The 16,661-nt window shown below is 33.4% G+C and overlaps 1 protein-coding gene and 1 pseudogene across 1 annotated transcript; both read left to right on the forward strand.

Annotated features, from left to right (window-relative positions):
• The first annotated feature begins 14,702 nt into the window (after window positions 1-14,702).
• LOC147789944 (polygalacturonase-like) lies at window positions 14,703-15,244 on the forward strand. Its single transcript, XM_087129414.1, has 2 exons — window positions 14,703-14,849; window positions 14,936-15,244. The coding sequence occupies exons 1-2, from the start codon at window positions 14,703-14,705 to the stop codon at window positions 15,242-15,244; spliced, it is 456 nt and encodes a 151-aa protein (XP_086985540.1).
• Window positions 15,245-15,612: 368 nt separating this feature from the next.
• Window positions 15,613-16,374, forward strand: LOC147789945 (exopolygalacturonase pseudogene; annotated as a pseudogene).
• Window positions 16,375-16,661: the final 287 nt, after the last annotated feature.

Here is a 16,661-nt window from a genome sequence, read left to right on the forward strand (position 1 = left end):
AATATGACATGTATTAAGTGACAACTATATGTACGTAGTCTAGAAAAACTGATATGAACCAAGAGACATCAATCATACAATATACTTCAATGAAGATATGAAGAGAAGGTTGTCAAAATTATCAAAAGATTTTTCAATTCATGCTACATTGAAGAAGAATGAAGTTTGATTGTTGTAAATTTTGGGTGGGTTGCAATTTAGAGTAATTTAGAGTTATTGTATGATTGATGTCTCTTGGTTCATATCATTCTATGCAACTCTATGTAGTTTAGGTTGCATGTAGAATCATTCAAGCTCGACATGATCAATCTTGCTTGTGGAGTGATTCGAATCTCAATCAAGTGTTCTTGTCTTGAGATATTTGATCAACAAGAATCATTGAAGCTAGACATGATCAATCTTGCTTGTGGAGTGATTCAAATCTCAAACAAAGTGTTCTTGACTTGAGATATTCGATCAACAAGGTAATCCAAATCTTACTCCCCTTGTAGTTGATTCCTTATCATATCATTTGGTATCAGAGCTTCAGGCTCAAGATCGGATATATGTTTCCTTTGCGTTTATTTTCAATTTGTTTTTATCTTTATAGTTTTTAATCGACCCAAAATAAAAAAAATCCAATCTGGGCTCTACTAAAAAAATTTGAGAGGTGAGAATGAGAGCTTCATTTGTGTAAATGAGTGCAAACAGAGTGGCCTAAAATTCCTTGAGTGTATACACGTGAGAGAGTGTTGCGAGGTCGTCTATAATTCCATATCTTTTTTTTTTTTTTTTTTTTTTTTTTTTTTGCAGCAAAGTTTCACAAATAGATTCGAGGACGAATCCTCTTGAAGAAGTGGAGAATGATATGAACCGAGAGACATCAATCATACAATATACTTCAATGAAGATGTGAAGAAAATGTTGTCAAAATTATCAAGCAATTCATGCCACATTGAAGAGGAATGAAGTTTGATTGTTATTTAAGACTTTTAATTTACTTTAGGTTACAATTACATAATGGTTAATTATCGCCATTAAGTATGAATGTTACAACTCTTGGAATGTCTTTAATAGTTTCATTTTGAGGCTATATAAAGCCATGTATGTTGTATTTGTAAGTAGACTTGGGAAATGTAGAAAGAAGCATTTGTGCTTTTCTTTAGCCAATGGCTAAGTTTCTTTGCAATTCTATGTAGTTTAGATTGCATGTAGAATCATTCAAGCTCGACATGATCAATCTTGCTTGTGGAGTGATTCGAATCTCAAATAAGTGTTTGAGATATTTGATCAACAAGAGTCATTCAAGCTAGACATGATCGATCTTGCTTGTGGAGTGATTCGAATCTCAATCAAGTGTTCTTGCCTTAGGTTGTCAAAATTATCAAAAGATGTTTCAGTTCATGCTACATTGAAGTATATTGTATGATTGATGTCTCTTGGTTCATATCAAAAACACCTCAAGTCGACAATTCCTCTGTGACTTCTAAGCTCCCGAGAACCTTATCGCCACGATCTGTAGCTTCACGGACCTGAAAAAGAAATGTAAATAGGAATGAGTATAAATATATTCAATAAGCAACATACTTATAGGCTCTTATCGCATCCATGTCAGAGTAGGGAACCACCAGCTTACTCTATAGGCTCTAGAGTTTCACAGTCTTGGTACACACACTTGGGCAGAAGATTTAACCTTCATAGCGGTATCCGACATCTAAGGATGAGGCGCTACGACATATAACTTTGTACCAGGTGAGGAACATGGTGAGTGTCAGCCTGCTTGTCGTCGATGGAGGAGTGAACTGGCAAACCCGTCGCACAGGCCATGAGATCGCCCAAGGTTGGGGCGTGCTACTTTTCGATACAAGCCAGCTCGAAAAGTTATTGATGATGTTAATATAACACATGAGGAAGCAATTTGGATCTTAGGCACTCTTAGAACATCAATTATAGTAAATAACTAGCATGTTCATAAGTATTAAAACTCAAGATGTTTGAGTACTAACCTTTTGTAGTTTAAATTCCTTTTTCCTCACGAATCGGTTTCGAACCACCACTAGTGTCTTCTCCACTATTCTCCGACCTTAGAACGGGATTGTGAAATCCGGTGAGTGACTAAACTTGGGAGGGATTTAGTATATATGAAGAGAGAGTTTGTGAGAGTTTTTCTCATGGTTTTTGGAAGGGAGAAGTTCATGTACCTTGATCACTCTATTTATAGAGTTATGTTTGCATGTTGATGCAAATTTGAGATCACAAAATTTTGACACTCAATATTCCACTCAAATGTTTGGGATTATGTGGCAAACATGCAAGTTTGAGTTTACCAAATTTTGACACTCAAAATAATACTCAAATTTGTTTGTGGGTTTATTTGGCAAGCATGCAAGTTTGGTTAAACCAAATTTTGACATCCCAAAATTCCACTAACTCAAACATGGATTCTTCGATGGAGTGAAGCCAACCTTCTTACTTTCTTCATTTTAATTCAACAATTAATTTGAATAATTAATTTCAAATTAAGTAATATTAAATGATTAATTAAACCATTTAATTAATATTTAATATTAATTCAAATCCCAATCCCAATCAATTTCGACAAATATTTGATTAAAATATTTAAATCTTATTTAAATATCTCAGATTCTCTCTTTTTATTTAATTCATAAATAAAACAAAAAAAGGGTTAAATATATCGTATATATGTAGCGCATATTCCCTAATTTGAATTCGAACACTTCGAACCCACTCGTCACACTGTTCTGTGGTTTAGTTTGATATGAGCTAGTAGAGGGACCTAATGGACCTATAGATCATGAGCTCCAACAATCCAAGATTAACCGGTTAAATTCATTAACCTTGTTAACCAACACTCGTCGTAACTAGAGCTGGGTCAATTAACTGTTTTACCCTTGAAGTTACTTCTTGTTTCTTATGTCCCAGTGATCCTCTTATGAACAATTGGTTTGTGGTCCAACTAGTAAAACGAATCCCTCTCAGGCCAATGCGAGGGTGAGCCCCTTGTTTAATACCTAGAGTCAGTACCTAAGGGAACTACCTCTCTTCTATCCCCAAAAGTAGGTAGGAGCGAATTCCATCTTGCACCCCACGCCCCAGCCATTCACCTAGTGTTACCCCTGAAATGGGAGACCTATTGAGTCGGCGAACTCGAGTCACTCTCACCCATGCAATTCTAAGGATAATTTTGAATAAACAGGAGTTCATGGTTAGCTCAGGATTGAGATAGAGTTACCTAGGTCATTGAATGAAAAGAAAATCCGTCTCAACAGTAAACAACATTATAAAGTGAGAGTGATTTTCTTCATGGTCCAATGTTATTCAATACTCATTGCGTAGGACGCCTCCACTCACATATCTCCGCATGTACAATTTAGTGATCACATTGTTATGTCATATACAAAAGTGGGCCGCATCCATAGTGTCCCCAAGATAAGGTACTCAGCCTTATCCCTGTACTATAGATCATTTTGACTATATACTTGAACTTGATCCACTCTTATGTTTCTACATATAGTTCAAGTAATCATACTATAGCTAGAGTATTCTTAGTTTATTGGATTTAGATTAACGATAGTAAAATACAATTTATTCAATAACAATCTTTACTGAATAAACATCAATGATAACTTTATTGAAAATAGAATATGTTTTTATTTACAATCTATGAGTTTTAGAACATAAAACCCAACAACCTGCATGATCAACATCCTCCCATAGGAAATCCTCCGATAGGAAGAATCTTATGTGCAGGTTAACCTCTAACTACTTGCGTGTTCAATGTTCTACCATAGGATGGACCCACCATGCAGAATAGTCAATCTACCACTGAGTATCACAATCCTAACCAATGTAACACCTCGCTTGATGGTATCGTACAAGAGTGGAAAGGTGAGTGGAAACTAGTTGAACGCCATACCAGCTACTATCGGTTTAGAAATCTTTCTTCTACATCCTGAGGTACTAAGGTGGCCTTCTAGGTCTCAAGGGTGGTTAGGCGGTCTTGGTAGGGACTCAAGTCTCCACTCTCATAATTCCTGACTCCTTGAGTCTTTCATGGTTCAGGGTTGTAGGTTCTCACCATTTAATCATCCCTCATGATTCCACTTTACGACAACCATGTTTATGCACTCTACGTATATATCAAATTTTGTGTCATGTGCTGACCATGGAACCCTTCACAATCTTTCACGAACTTTTTCCAAATTCTGGTGCATAACATGTGCTATCCAACTAATTCATAGAGATTATATTCTTCTTGAGACCAGAAATATATCTAAACTTCTTTAATGTCCTGATTTCTTACTCGAGTTTGTTTGCAGACATCTCCATTCATTTCAATCATCAAGGTTTTTGTTGTCGGCAAGATACACCTTAAAAAAAAATTCGGATTTGAAATTTTGAAACAATTTCTTACTTAGAGTAGAATGGAATAATGCGCCTAAATCCAAAATCCAAGATTCAATCGAGCTGTCCACAATAAGAATTATTGCAACACGTTACGTTTAGCATGTTTGGAGATTTTTTTCGGTTCTTTGATTTTCATCGTCCTTGTTTGTTTGGGCTCTTTCATTTACTTTTTCCCCTTTGATCAACACTAAGAGCATTGCCTTAAGAATCTCCAATTTAATTTTCCGTTTTCAAATACTTTCGCTGAGAACTAAATCTCAAATTTAATTAAACTTCAACTTATTAGATATTTGGGAACGGTTGTTCGCGACAACAACAGTATCCCACAACTGTAAAGAGGACATCAAAATCAGTTCTTTAATTTAATCTTCAAAATTAATTTCCACCGAACTCAGTTGACTTAAAATCATATTGAATTCATTTATATGATCCACAACAGATCTACCTTCAGACATTTGTAGATTGAAAAATCTTCGAATCAAATACACCTTGTTCATACTCAACGGTTTTTCGTACCTATTTAATAGCGCCTTCAATAGAACTTACATTATCTTCTCCTTGATAATGTGAAACGCCACATTTTTGGACAGTGTCAACCAAATAAACCCTAAGGCCTGCCGATCCTTGAGCTTTCGCTGCTCTGTGGTTATGATATTCGGTTTCACCCCAATAGAGATTCATGGAGATCTTTCTGGTACAGAAAATCTTCCATCTACATCTTCTAGAAACCAAAATTGGATCAATTGAACTTCTCAATTCCAATCTTTGAGCTTTCCATCTTCACATATGTTATAACCAAGATCAAATTTGAGTCATACATAATTATGCGTCTGTCATGTTTTCATTATGTTTTCAGGCATCTCCGCTACGAGAGAAGCATCAAGGTCTTGCATGGCCAACAAATCAGTAACTTTGCGCCAAACACCAAAATTATTGATTCCATCAAATTTTTCTACTTCAAGATTAAAACTCAAAATTCTCGATCCACATCCTGATTTAATATCAGATGATTCTGCCATTTGTAACAAGTAATCTGGATGAAAGTAGAAAAATACAATTCTTGAAAATTGATTTTCAAGAAAATAAGCACGATTGTGAGCATGTTTTGTAGTTGATGGGGTCAAAACTTTTAGAATACCCCAAATATCACAACCATGCTTTGATACCACTTGTACAAAAATGATACAACCTTCAAAGCTCTGATACCATTTGTTATGCGCCGAAATGCTACAACCACAAAACTATGATATCAATTGTTGTACCAATAGTGGAAGCAAGATCAAATGTACTCACAACACCAACTAATAAAATTTAAACAAAAAGACAAAGATTTATGTGGTTCAGAGACAAGAAATTCCCCTACATCCACGTATAGCCACCAATCACTAATAATCAAAGTGTTTACAAGTGAATACTTCACTCTCACGCTACAAAGTCTCTTACCAAAAAGTTTCTCCAAAATGTCACTCAAAATACAATGTGACACACAAACTCAATCAAATTCCGATATCCTCAATCTCCTAGACAAACCCTTTATATAGGGATAATTCATGTAGAATATGAATGTTATATATATACTAAATGAGGATTAATAACCAAAATAAATAAGATATTACTTAAAATGGTTAAAGATTAAATAACTAAATTAATATTTTTATTTAACCAAAACATGTATAAGAGTTAATAACTAAATTAAATAAAAAAAAATTATGACAATTTACAACAAGTTCATAATTTGCTTAATCGATGGAGATGATTACCAATTTAACCTTAAGAGTTAACTTTTAACAACGGTAACGACCCTAATTTTCTTTAACCTAATTAGTGACGTCACTCATGTATACATAACTGATTAAGCGTAAGCTCTGTTGGATGATGGAAGTCCCACATCGACTAATTTAGGGAATGATCATGGGTTTATAAGTGAGGAATGCTAACTCCATTGGTATGAGGCCTTTTGGGGAAACCCAAAGCAAAGCCATGAGAGCTTATGCTCAAAGTGGACAATATCATACCATTGTGGAGAGTCGTGTTCGTCTAACATGGTATCAGAGCCATGCCCTAAACTTAGTCGTGCCAATAAATTGGTAAATCCTCAAATCCTCAAATATCGAACAAAGAACTCCTAAAGAAAAGGAGTCAAGCCCCTCCTCGAAGGCAGTCAAAAATGACTAAGACTCCAAAGGAGTCGAGCCTCGATTAAGGGGAGGCGCACTTTGTTCGAGGGGAGGTGTTGGATGATGGAAGTCCCACATCGACTAATTTAGGGAATGATCATGGGTTTATAAGTGAGGAATGCTAACTCCATTGGTATGAGGCCTTTTGGGGAAACCCAAAGCAAAGCCATGAGAGCTTATGCTCAAAGTGGACAATATCATACCATTGTGGAGAGTCGTGTTCGTCTAACAAGCTCATCATAAATAACCTTCTATTTCGTAATCATTCATAGATCCAAAACATTCTATTTCGTAAGCTCATGTGATCACTAAATTGTACATGTGGAGATATGTGAGTGGGGGCGTCCTATGCAATGAGTATTGCATAAGATCGGACCATGAAGAAAACCACTCTCACTTTATAATGTCGTTTACTGTTGAGACTGATTTTCTTTTCATTCGATAACCTAGGTAACTCGGTTTTAATCCTGAGCTAACCATAAACTCCTGTTTGTTCGGAATTATCCTTAGATTTGTATGGGTGAGAGTGGCTCTAGTTCGCCGATTCAATAGGCCTCCCATTTCAGGGGTAAGACTGGGTGAATGGCTAGGGACGTGGGGTGCAAGATGGAATTCACTCCTACCCGCTTTCACGGATAGAAGAGAGGTAGTTCCCTTAAGCACTGACTCCAAGTCTTGAACAAGGGGCCCCACCCTCTCATTGGCCTGAGAGGGATTCGGTTTACTGGTTGGACCACAAACCAATTGTTCATTAGAGGATTAGTGAGACATAAGGAACAAGAAGTAACTTTAGGGGTAAAACGGTAAATTGACCCAGCTCTAGTTACGAACAACCTGTGAAGGATCGACTTACTAATCATGGTTATATCAAATGGACAGAAATATATCTATAGTGAGGGGAGTGCAACTACTCGGCTATAGTGGAGTGTCCTAGTAGTTAACGAATGTTGGTTAAGCAGGTTAATGAGTCTAACCTGTTAATCTTGGATCATTGGAGCCCATGATCTATAGGTCCATTAGGTCCCTCTGCTAGCTCATATCGGACTAAACCTTAGAACAGTGTGACGAGTGAGTTTGAAATGTTCGAATTCAAACTAGGGAATATGCGCTACATATATACGATATATTTAACCGCATTTTTGTTTTATTTACGAATTAAACAAAAAGAGAGAATCTGAGATATTTAAATAAGTGTCGGAATTGATTATGTGTCGAAATTGATTGGGATTGGCATTTGAATTAATATTAAATATTAATTAAATAGTTAAACTAATTATTCAAATTAATTGTTGAATTAAAATGAAGAAAGTCAAAATGTTGACTTCATTTAATGGAAAAATACATGTTAGTGGAATTTTGAGGTGTCAAAATTTGGTTTAACCAAACTTGCATGCTTGCCAAATAAACCCACACATTTGAGTGGAATTTTGAGTGTCAAAATTTGGTTAACTCAAACATGCATGCTTGCCACATAATCCCAAACATTTGAGTGGAATTTTGAGTGTCAAAATTTGGTGATCTCAAATTTGCATGAACATGCAAACATGACTCTTTAAATAGAGTGATTATGATACATGGAAGGTATTCTTCTTCTTGGTGAAAAACCTTGAGAAAAACCTCTAACAAACACTCTCTTCATATATACAAAATCCCTCCCAAGTTTAGTCACTTACCGGATTCAACAATTCCGTTCTAAGGCCGGAGGATAGTGGAGAAGACACTAGAGGTAGTTCGAAACCGGTTCGTGAGGAAAAAGGAATTTGAACTATAAAAGGTTAGTATTCAAACTCATTAAGTTTTAATACTTATGAACATGCTAGTTATTTACTATAATTGATGTTCTAAAAGTGCCTAAGATCCAAATTGCTTCCGCATGTGTTATATTAACACCATCAATCGGAAAAATCTCGAACCCTAATTTTATTAGATTTGGAATTGGTTACAATAGGAAAGATCTTAAAATCTAGTTTTATTAAATTTGGAATTGTTCCAAACATAAAAGATCTTGAAAATCAAGACATGTCTTCCATCTAAATTATTGTAATTTAATTCATTTTCAATTTCTAAGATATGCTATACATGCTGGTCAATTTTGATTTTTTATAATTTAATTATGCATATGATGTATGTTTTAAATTGATTGATTAAATACATCTGGTATGTCATTTAGTTTAAAATCCCATTATAGGTTAAGCATAATCATGCATTTTAATTGTTTTTTTTTTAAATATAAATGTTATATTTGAAATTTTTTTTATTAAGTTGTTTTCTTATATAAATAAGATGATTTCTTAATTAGGATGTATTTTCCATATGCATTTGAGTATAATTGTTATGCTTGAAAATTAAATTAGGATATTTATTTCTTAAATTGAATGCATGCTATTTACCTAATACGATTATGGTTTGTTCTAATATAATTAGAATTTGAGTAATCTATTAAATTTAATTTTAAAGGGTTTAAAATGCTAGATTTTTAAGATTATTCTAGAAGGGAATTAGTTTTCAATAGGATCCTAGATCCTAAAGACAGTTTAATTCATTCATTAATCTTGTAATTAATAGTTAATTAAAGAGGAATGAATTTTAAATAAAAATTGACTACAAGGGAACTCTGTCTAAGGAAGGTTTTGGCTAGGCTGAGGTATTTAAGCTGACAGAAATGGAACACTTGTACCTCAGAACCGACTTGGGAGTTGAATTAGTCAAATTTTATTTAATTTCATTAAGCAAGCTCACGATGTGATTAGTTTTCTTTAATAGTTTAAAAACTTTGCAATTCACGTTAAAAGCAATCCAACAAACATGAGGGTTCTGAAAGGGTAGATTGAAAACTTAGATAAATGAGATTAGTCTAATTTGTCTGAGTAATAGAAAACCCTATTTCAAAATACTTAGGTGGAGGACATCGGTCAATATAAAGATATTAAGGACACATGTCAGGATATCCTACGTTCTCTATTATTGATTCACACCGTGAGATTCATGCGGGACCTCGTGGCAGCTTTTAGACCATCCCCCATGGAAGGTGTTTGCATGAGTAAATATCAACGTGAATCTTGAGAAAGTATTTATAGTAAATGAGAGAAGGAAATGTGTCAACATATCCTATGGTCTCCATTATTGGTTCATAACGTGAGATCCATGCGGGGCCTCATGGCGGCTTTTGGACCGTCCCCATACGGAAGGTGTTTGCATGGGTCAATATCAGGGTGAACTCTTGGGAATGATTAGATAGTAATTATATTTCCAAGACTTGACCTACCCTACGGCGGCACTTGTTGGTATAAAATTACAAGATCTAAAATGATGGGTTACATTTACGAATAGATCATTAAGGTTGTTAATGATGTTCTCGATTGAACTAATGGTAATTAAATATTATAGGAATAAGAGTTATTCTGATATAATGTTTGGTTGAGATTGTATCAGTTTAGTGAAGGAACACTTGACCTACCCTACGGCTGCACTTGTTCTAAATCACTAAAGTACCATAGCATTAGAAATGATTTATAGGGTTCAATTTATAAAATTGTTTGTTCTCATGCTCAAATTGAATGGATAGTTGATGGTTTCTAATTAAATAATATTTTATATTTGAACTTTGTAATTAAATAATATTTTATATATTTCAAATATAATGTTCAAGATCTCTCCATTGTTTAATTTTCACTACTGTGTTGAGAAAATTTTAATACTTGAAAAAATAATATTAGCACTATGATGGAAGTGTTTTTTTTTTTTTTTTTTTTTTTGTCTTTATTTTGAAATGTTCTCAAGACCTATTGTGAATCGAATTATTCGAAGAGCACATGATTGATAAATCAAAGGTGATGAGAAAGCTTTGTTCATATTTTCTAGTTAATATGTTGGATGTCATGACTAAAAGATAAGAAAAAGACAAAAAACATATGAGATGTTTAAGTCCATAGAAGCTAAATTTAGATAATTATTTAAATGATCTCCAAATTAAGTATTATAAAATTTAAGAAAAATTTTATGACCAAAGCTATTGATAGGAAATAGTTCCTAGCTTATAGTGAAAGAAATTTTTCAAATTACTCTATGGAAAAAAAACTAAATGAAAGTAAATTTGATTTACTAGATTTTTTGTGGAGACTAGATGACACCCCTTATAGCTGATATAAGATCTACTACCAAGATTTATTTTTCATTACACTTGATATGTAATTCTTGGAAAATACTTGATGATGTAGATGTCAGAATTTAGTGCAACTTCTTTCTAGTTTGAATTAGTTATTGAATATAGGTAATCATTTAATATTGAAGAATATATTAGTTAGGGAATATATATTAGATATTTTAAATTTGAATAGTAGTATATTTTATTTTATTCACTAGATTTAGTTAGTTTATATTTTCCTTCTTGGTGGTAGGTATTAGGGTTTAGGGTTTAAGGTTTAGTTGATAGTACGAGAAGGACATCTGTCAATAGTACGAGAACATTGTGTACTAAAATTAGTTGATAGAAGGTGGAATTTATTTCCAACTCTCAACATAATACAATTTTGTAAAATTGTGATGTAAGAGGAGAAAACAATACTATATTAGATATAGTCACGTATTAAAAAAAAATTATACAGTATTATTGAACTCTTGTTACGATATGCAACCGAGATTGCATAGTGAACATGATTGCCTTCAAAATATTCTATGAGACAATTTTTGGAATTATGGAAATGTAGTAAACTTAGTTTACAACACTTCAATAATTGTAATCAAGCATATATGCTAAGACAAATATGCTCAAAATTATGCCAAGTGTAGGCTACTCCTAAAGAGAAACAAAATAGTATTTTATTTAATTCTAAATAGAAAAACATATTGGTATGACAAATGTAATTTTCTAAAGAAGTTCATAGAAGGACATACACTTATAATAAGGTGAGATATGTTAGATGAACACGACTCTCCACAATGGTATGATATTGTCCACTTTGAACATAAGCTCTCATGGCTTTGCTTTGGGCTTCCCAAAAAGGCCTCATAGCAATGGAGTTAGTATTCCTCACTTATAAACCCATGATCATTCCCTAAATTAGTCGATGTGGGACTTTCATCATAGTCCCACCATCCAACAGATAGTGTTAATTAAATAGTTCCAAGTGGAGACCTTAATAGTTAACCAAAGTTGTTAACAATTTAATTTCCCTTGAGAGTCAAGTGGATCCTAGTCATTAATTCGATAAGTCTCATCGTAGTGGGGGAATTATGAGATGATTCAATCCTACTAAAATTCAAATTGTCATGTTAGATGACCAATTTAAGGACTTATTACCCTCAAAATAGTTACGAGGGATGATGACGAAGGATAAATATTTTTAAGTCATAAAATCCAGAGATTTGTAGATATTCTTGATGAGGTTAAACTCATACGATATGAATTGACCTACAAAAGGAAAATTATGTATAGATAAGAAGATATAGATCTTCAAAACAAGACTCATGACAAAGAGTTGAACTTAATGGGAGAAAGTAGCTAGAAGTAGACTTTCTCTCCTATTGTAATTCTAGAGTCTATTATTATTCTCTAATTCATTTTTGTATATATAAGATATGTTGAATAAATATTTAGAATTCTTTTTGTGAAAAGAAATCTAAGAGGATACATCTGCACATATTATTATATGGATTTATTATTCAAATTCAAAACCAAAATATTTGCTAAAGAAGTAAAAGTTGATTTATGAAATGAATTTAACCTATAGATTTTTTAATAGAAGGTTTGATAACCTTTAACTTTAAATAAATTGTAATGAGCTTGTGAAAACAAGAAAATTACTAATTGATGAGTGGATTTTCTCAATTTTTTTTTAAATTGGAGACATATTACTCCTTATGAATTGATGTGATCTTTCACTCTACCATAAATAGATTTGGAATAATTTTGTATCTCCTAAAAATAGAAATTTAAGGATAAATGTCAATATTGACTCATATATATTATATTGACAAAATTGTCAAATATTTGATGCAAGACTTCAAAGAATGATAATATCATTGAAATATGAAGTCAGAGGAATAGTATCCTAAGTAACCTCAAATGTTGAGAGTATGATTAATTATTTTTCCTGAGTGGGAGATAATTAATGCATAGATGAGAATTAACCTTAAATATATAGTTAATTAAATTATATTAGTTAAACTAATGTATGACCTGAAAAATTAAAGTTTTCTCAAAGTATCCATGGATAATGAGAATTTTTTTATTGTGTATGGAGTTAAAGATTTGATCTTTAAGTGGTACACTAGTTACATAAATTTAGAAAATTTAGGTTAAGATCAATTTTACCTTAGATTGTGAAGTATGGTATACGGAACATTTTTTACTTTTAAAGCAACAAAATGACTGGTATGACTATAATAATTTCTTAAACATTTGGAAGGTGTTTCACATGTGATTTAGTTTGTCACTCTCATTGTGATGATAGTGATACAAAGACTAATATTAAGGAAATTATAAAAGATCAATCTATAAAGAATGATATTGAGAGAGAAAGCATCATTGGTAATGACCAAAATGACTTTTAATGATAATTATTTTGTTTTATATAAAATGACTCTCTAGGTTTAAAGTGTTTGAGGGTCATCTAGAATGTCTAGGATTAGGAGACATGTCCCATCTTCAATAGGGCAAGTGAGAGAACATGTTGGGTATAGAGTAAGTGGGAGATTGTTGGGATTTATGCCCTAAAGCCGGGTAATTAATTTACTTTTTAACTATAATTTTTATTATTTTATTTGTAATTTAATTGTTATCCATGGTATCAAAATCCAACATTATTAATATAATCTTGAACCGTATGTGGTTGACATACAATAGAATTGTGTTCCAGTAATAACCTAAAGAGTCTATAGTATATGAATAAAGTTAGGTTCTTTATCGTGGTAACACTATTGATATGGCTCACTTTGTAATGGTTACAAATGATTTGATCCAAATTGTTCCTGTGGAGATATGTAAGTGGGAGTATACTATACAATGAGTTTGTATAAGACTGAACCAAGAAATATTTAATCTTTCTTTATAAATCCGTTAATTGAGAAGATTAATATTTCACATTATGATCATATGCGACTCAAACTTAATCCTGAGTGAGTTATGAACTCCTACATGTGGGAGCTTGTCCTTTAATTTACATGGGTGAGAGTGACTCTTTTAGCCCATTCAATATGCCTACCATTTGAGGGACATACCATACTTTGAGACAAGCCATTTTGTTGCTTTATTATAGTCATACAAGTCATTTTATGCGTATGCCTACCATAATATGCCTATAATATGCACAAGCCATTTTGTTGCTTTATTATAGTCATACAAGTCATTTTATGCGTATGCCTACCATAATATGCCTATAATATGCCTACCATTTTAAGCATGTTTAGTTTGGAACAATATTATGTTTGGCAACCTCTTGAAATTTTCTTAACAAACATGTGGGTAAAGCAAAACATGCTAAAAACAACTCAGGTTGATCGGTAAGAATAATCTCTCTTCTTTGAAACACTTTATGAGGAATAAATAATGTGGTCATAGTGCAAAAGATGTCGGAAAATGCTCGAGCCACTGGGTGTCAAATTCATACTAAAAAATTTGGTTCAAATCCTGTTCCTGGGACATTGCACTAATCGGTTTAACGGGTTCTTGCTTTCCCCCCCCCCCCCCCCCCCTTTTGTACAAGTCTTATTTCTAACGATTTTAGGTTGAAAACAGTCTCTAACCAATGTAGTCCAACAGTCTCTAACCAATGTAGTCATAAATAAAAATGTTTGTGGCCCCAAAGCTAGTACTTCGTTGGGTTTGGCCAATGCCCAGTTTATTTGAGATTCAACCATTCAAAGGCTAGTGAGAGAGATATTACAACACAACCATTAATGAGCAACTTACAGAAACGATAAACAACTTTTAGTTATCAATTTATGTTTGGATTAAGAGAGGGAAATGGATCCATAACTTCTTTTAGTTCCATCCCAACTTATGCCTATTTTTCAATTTGTATTAAATAAATAAAAAGTTCCAAATCTAAAACCAAATATCATTGTCTCTCACTAGTTTTCAAACCATATACATAAAAAAGAAAAGAAAGCACAGGCTTCATGAGTACGATCAAATCGAGTTTCTTGGCTGCTACAATTTTGATGTTACTATTGTTAGCTCTTACCGTCGATGCTCAATCTAGTGCCGATGTTGTTTTTCCTTTGAAAAGATATGGTAACATAGTGTCTGGTACTGACATCACGAAGGTAAATATACAATATGAACATCAATATTATCACTAGTTAAGCTGATCAATTGTTTGATATAAGTTTTTGTTACTTGTGAAATGTAGGCTTTAGGAAATGCATGGAAGGATGCATTCACGTCCAATCGTTCTAGTGCAATTTTTATTCCGAAAGGGATATTTAAAGTAAAGCAAGGGAAGTTTGAAGGACCTTGTAATAGCCCAATTGACTTTCAATTTGGAGGAACATTGCAGACACAAAAAAGTCTTCAGGGAGATAATTGGATCACTTTTGCACGTGTTGATAGATTGACATTATCAGGTGAAGGAGTTTTTGATGGCCAAGGAAAGGCAGCTTGGAAAAGGAATGATTTGCCACAAAGCATAAATTGTGCCCAAACTCCCTGTTGTAAGTAATATGCCTTTAGCTTTCCTTCTCAATCTCATGCATCTTGTTGTTTTTGAAAGGGCTTCTTACATGTCTTCTCTAATGTTCTGACATTTACGATTTGGTAAATGTTCTTCATTTTCTAGAGGATAATCTTTAAACAATCAAGTGAAGAAGTGAATTTTTTTTGAGTTTTCAATTTTATTGGGTTCTGTTCAAATTTTTAGCTTCATTACCGACTCTCACAAAATATTATTTGATTATACAAAATGTTTAGAGTTTGAGGTTCAACTTCATCACCAATTCAACCGTTAAGAGAATAACATCACTTGATAGCAAGAACTTCCATATCAACGTCCTCAGCTGCAACAACCTCACATTCCATAATATCAATATAATGGCACCAGAAAACAGTCCAAACTCTGATGGAATACACATCGGTCCATCAAATAAGATCACAATCACAAAGTCCAAAATTGCAACTGGAGATGATTGCATTTCTCTTGGAGATGGAAGCAAACTAATTAAAGTCACCAACGTGACGTGCAGACCAGGACATGGAATAAGCATCGGAAGTCTTGGTAGATACACTAACGAAGAACTTGTTGAAGGTGTCATCGTAAAGAACTGCACGTTAATTAACACCACTAATGGTGTTAGGATCAAAACGTGGCCAGCTTCTGCGGCTAGCAGCACCGCCACCAATATGCACTTTTTGGACATTATAATGGTCAATGTTAGCAAGCCTATTCTAATAGACCAAGAGTATTGTCTATGGAATCAGTGCAATCCGCAGGTATGGATCGCATTCTCGAACCTTTCATTCATTTTTTCATTATAACTTAACAAATAAACCATTTGTTGTCTCATTTTAATTTTCAGATTCCTTCAAAAATTAAGATTAGTACAGTGAGCTTCAAGAACATTAGAGGAAGTTCTGCAACTCTGCTGGCAATCAAACTTATTTGCAGCCGTCACTTACCATGTGACGATGTAAAAGTAAGCAACATTGACCTCACTTACAATGGAATAAAAGGTCCTATTTCCTCCCAATGCACGAATGTGAAACCTATCATTTCAGGAAGACCGAACCCCAAGATATGTTCCTCTCCTTATGTTGTCCAATGGATTGTTCATTGCCATAGAACTTCAAATATAATAGACAACCTTAATTAAAAAAGAAGACCGCCTCTATCCATTTGACTCTCATTCTTTTGAGTTTCTTTTGTTGTACTTTTCGAAATAAATAAGATGGTCGACTGTTTGAAGGAGACTTTGTGTCGTGAACAACCTAATGTTTTTATTACCACCACCTTATATAATAAAATTGTTCCAAGTCTTGTTTTTTTCGTTCAAGTTTTGAATTCGAAATAAGACAACGTAATTGTAACAACCATTATTAAAAAAAAAACTAATCCATTACTCAAGAAAAGAATCTTTAACCAA

Source organism: Cucurbita pepo, chromosome 12, assembly GCF_057944985.1.
Source record: "Cucurbita pepo subsp. pepo isolate OVF chromosome 12, ASM5794498v1, whole genome shotgun sequence".
Taxonomy (NCBI): Eukaryota; Viridiplantae; Streptophyta; class Magnoliopsida; order Cucurbitales; family Cucurbitaceae; genus Cucurbita; species Cucurbita pepo.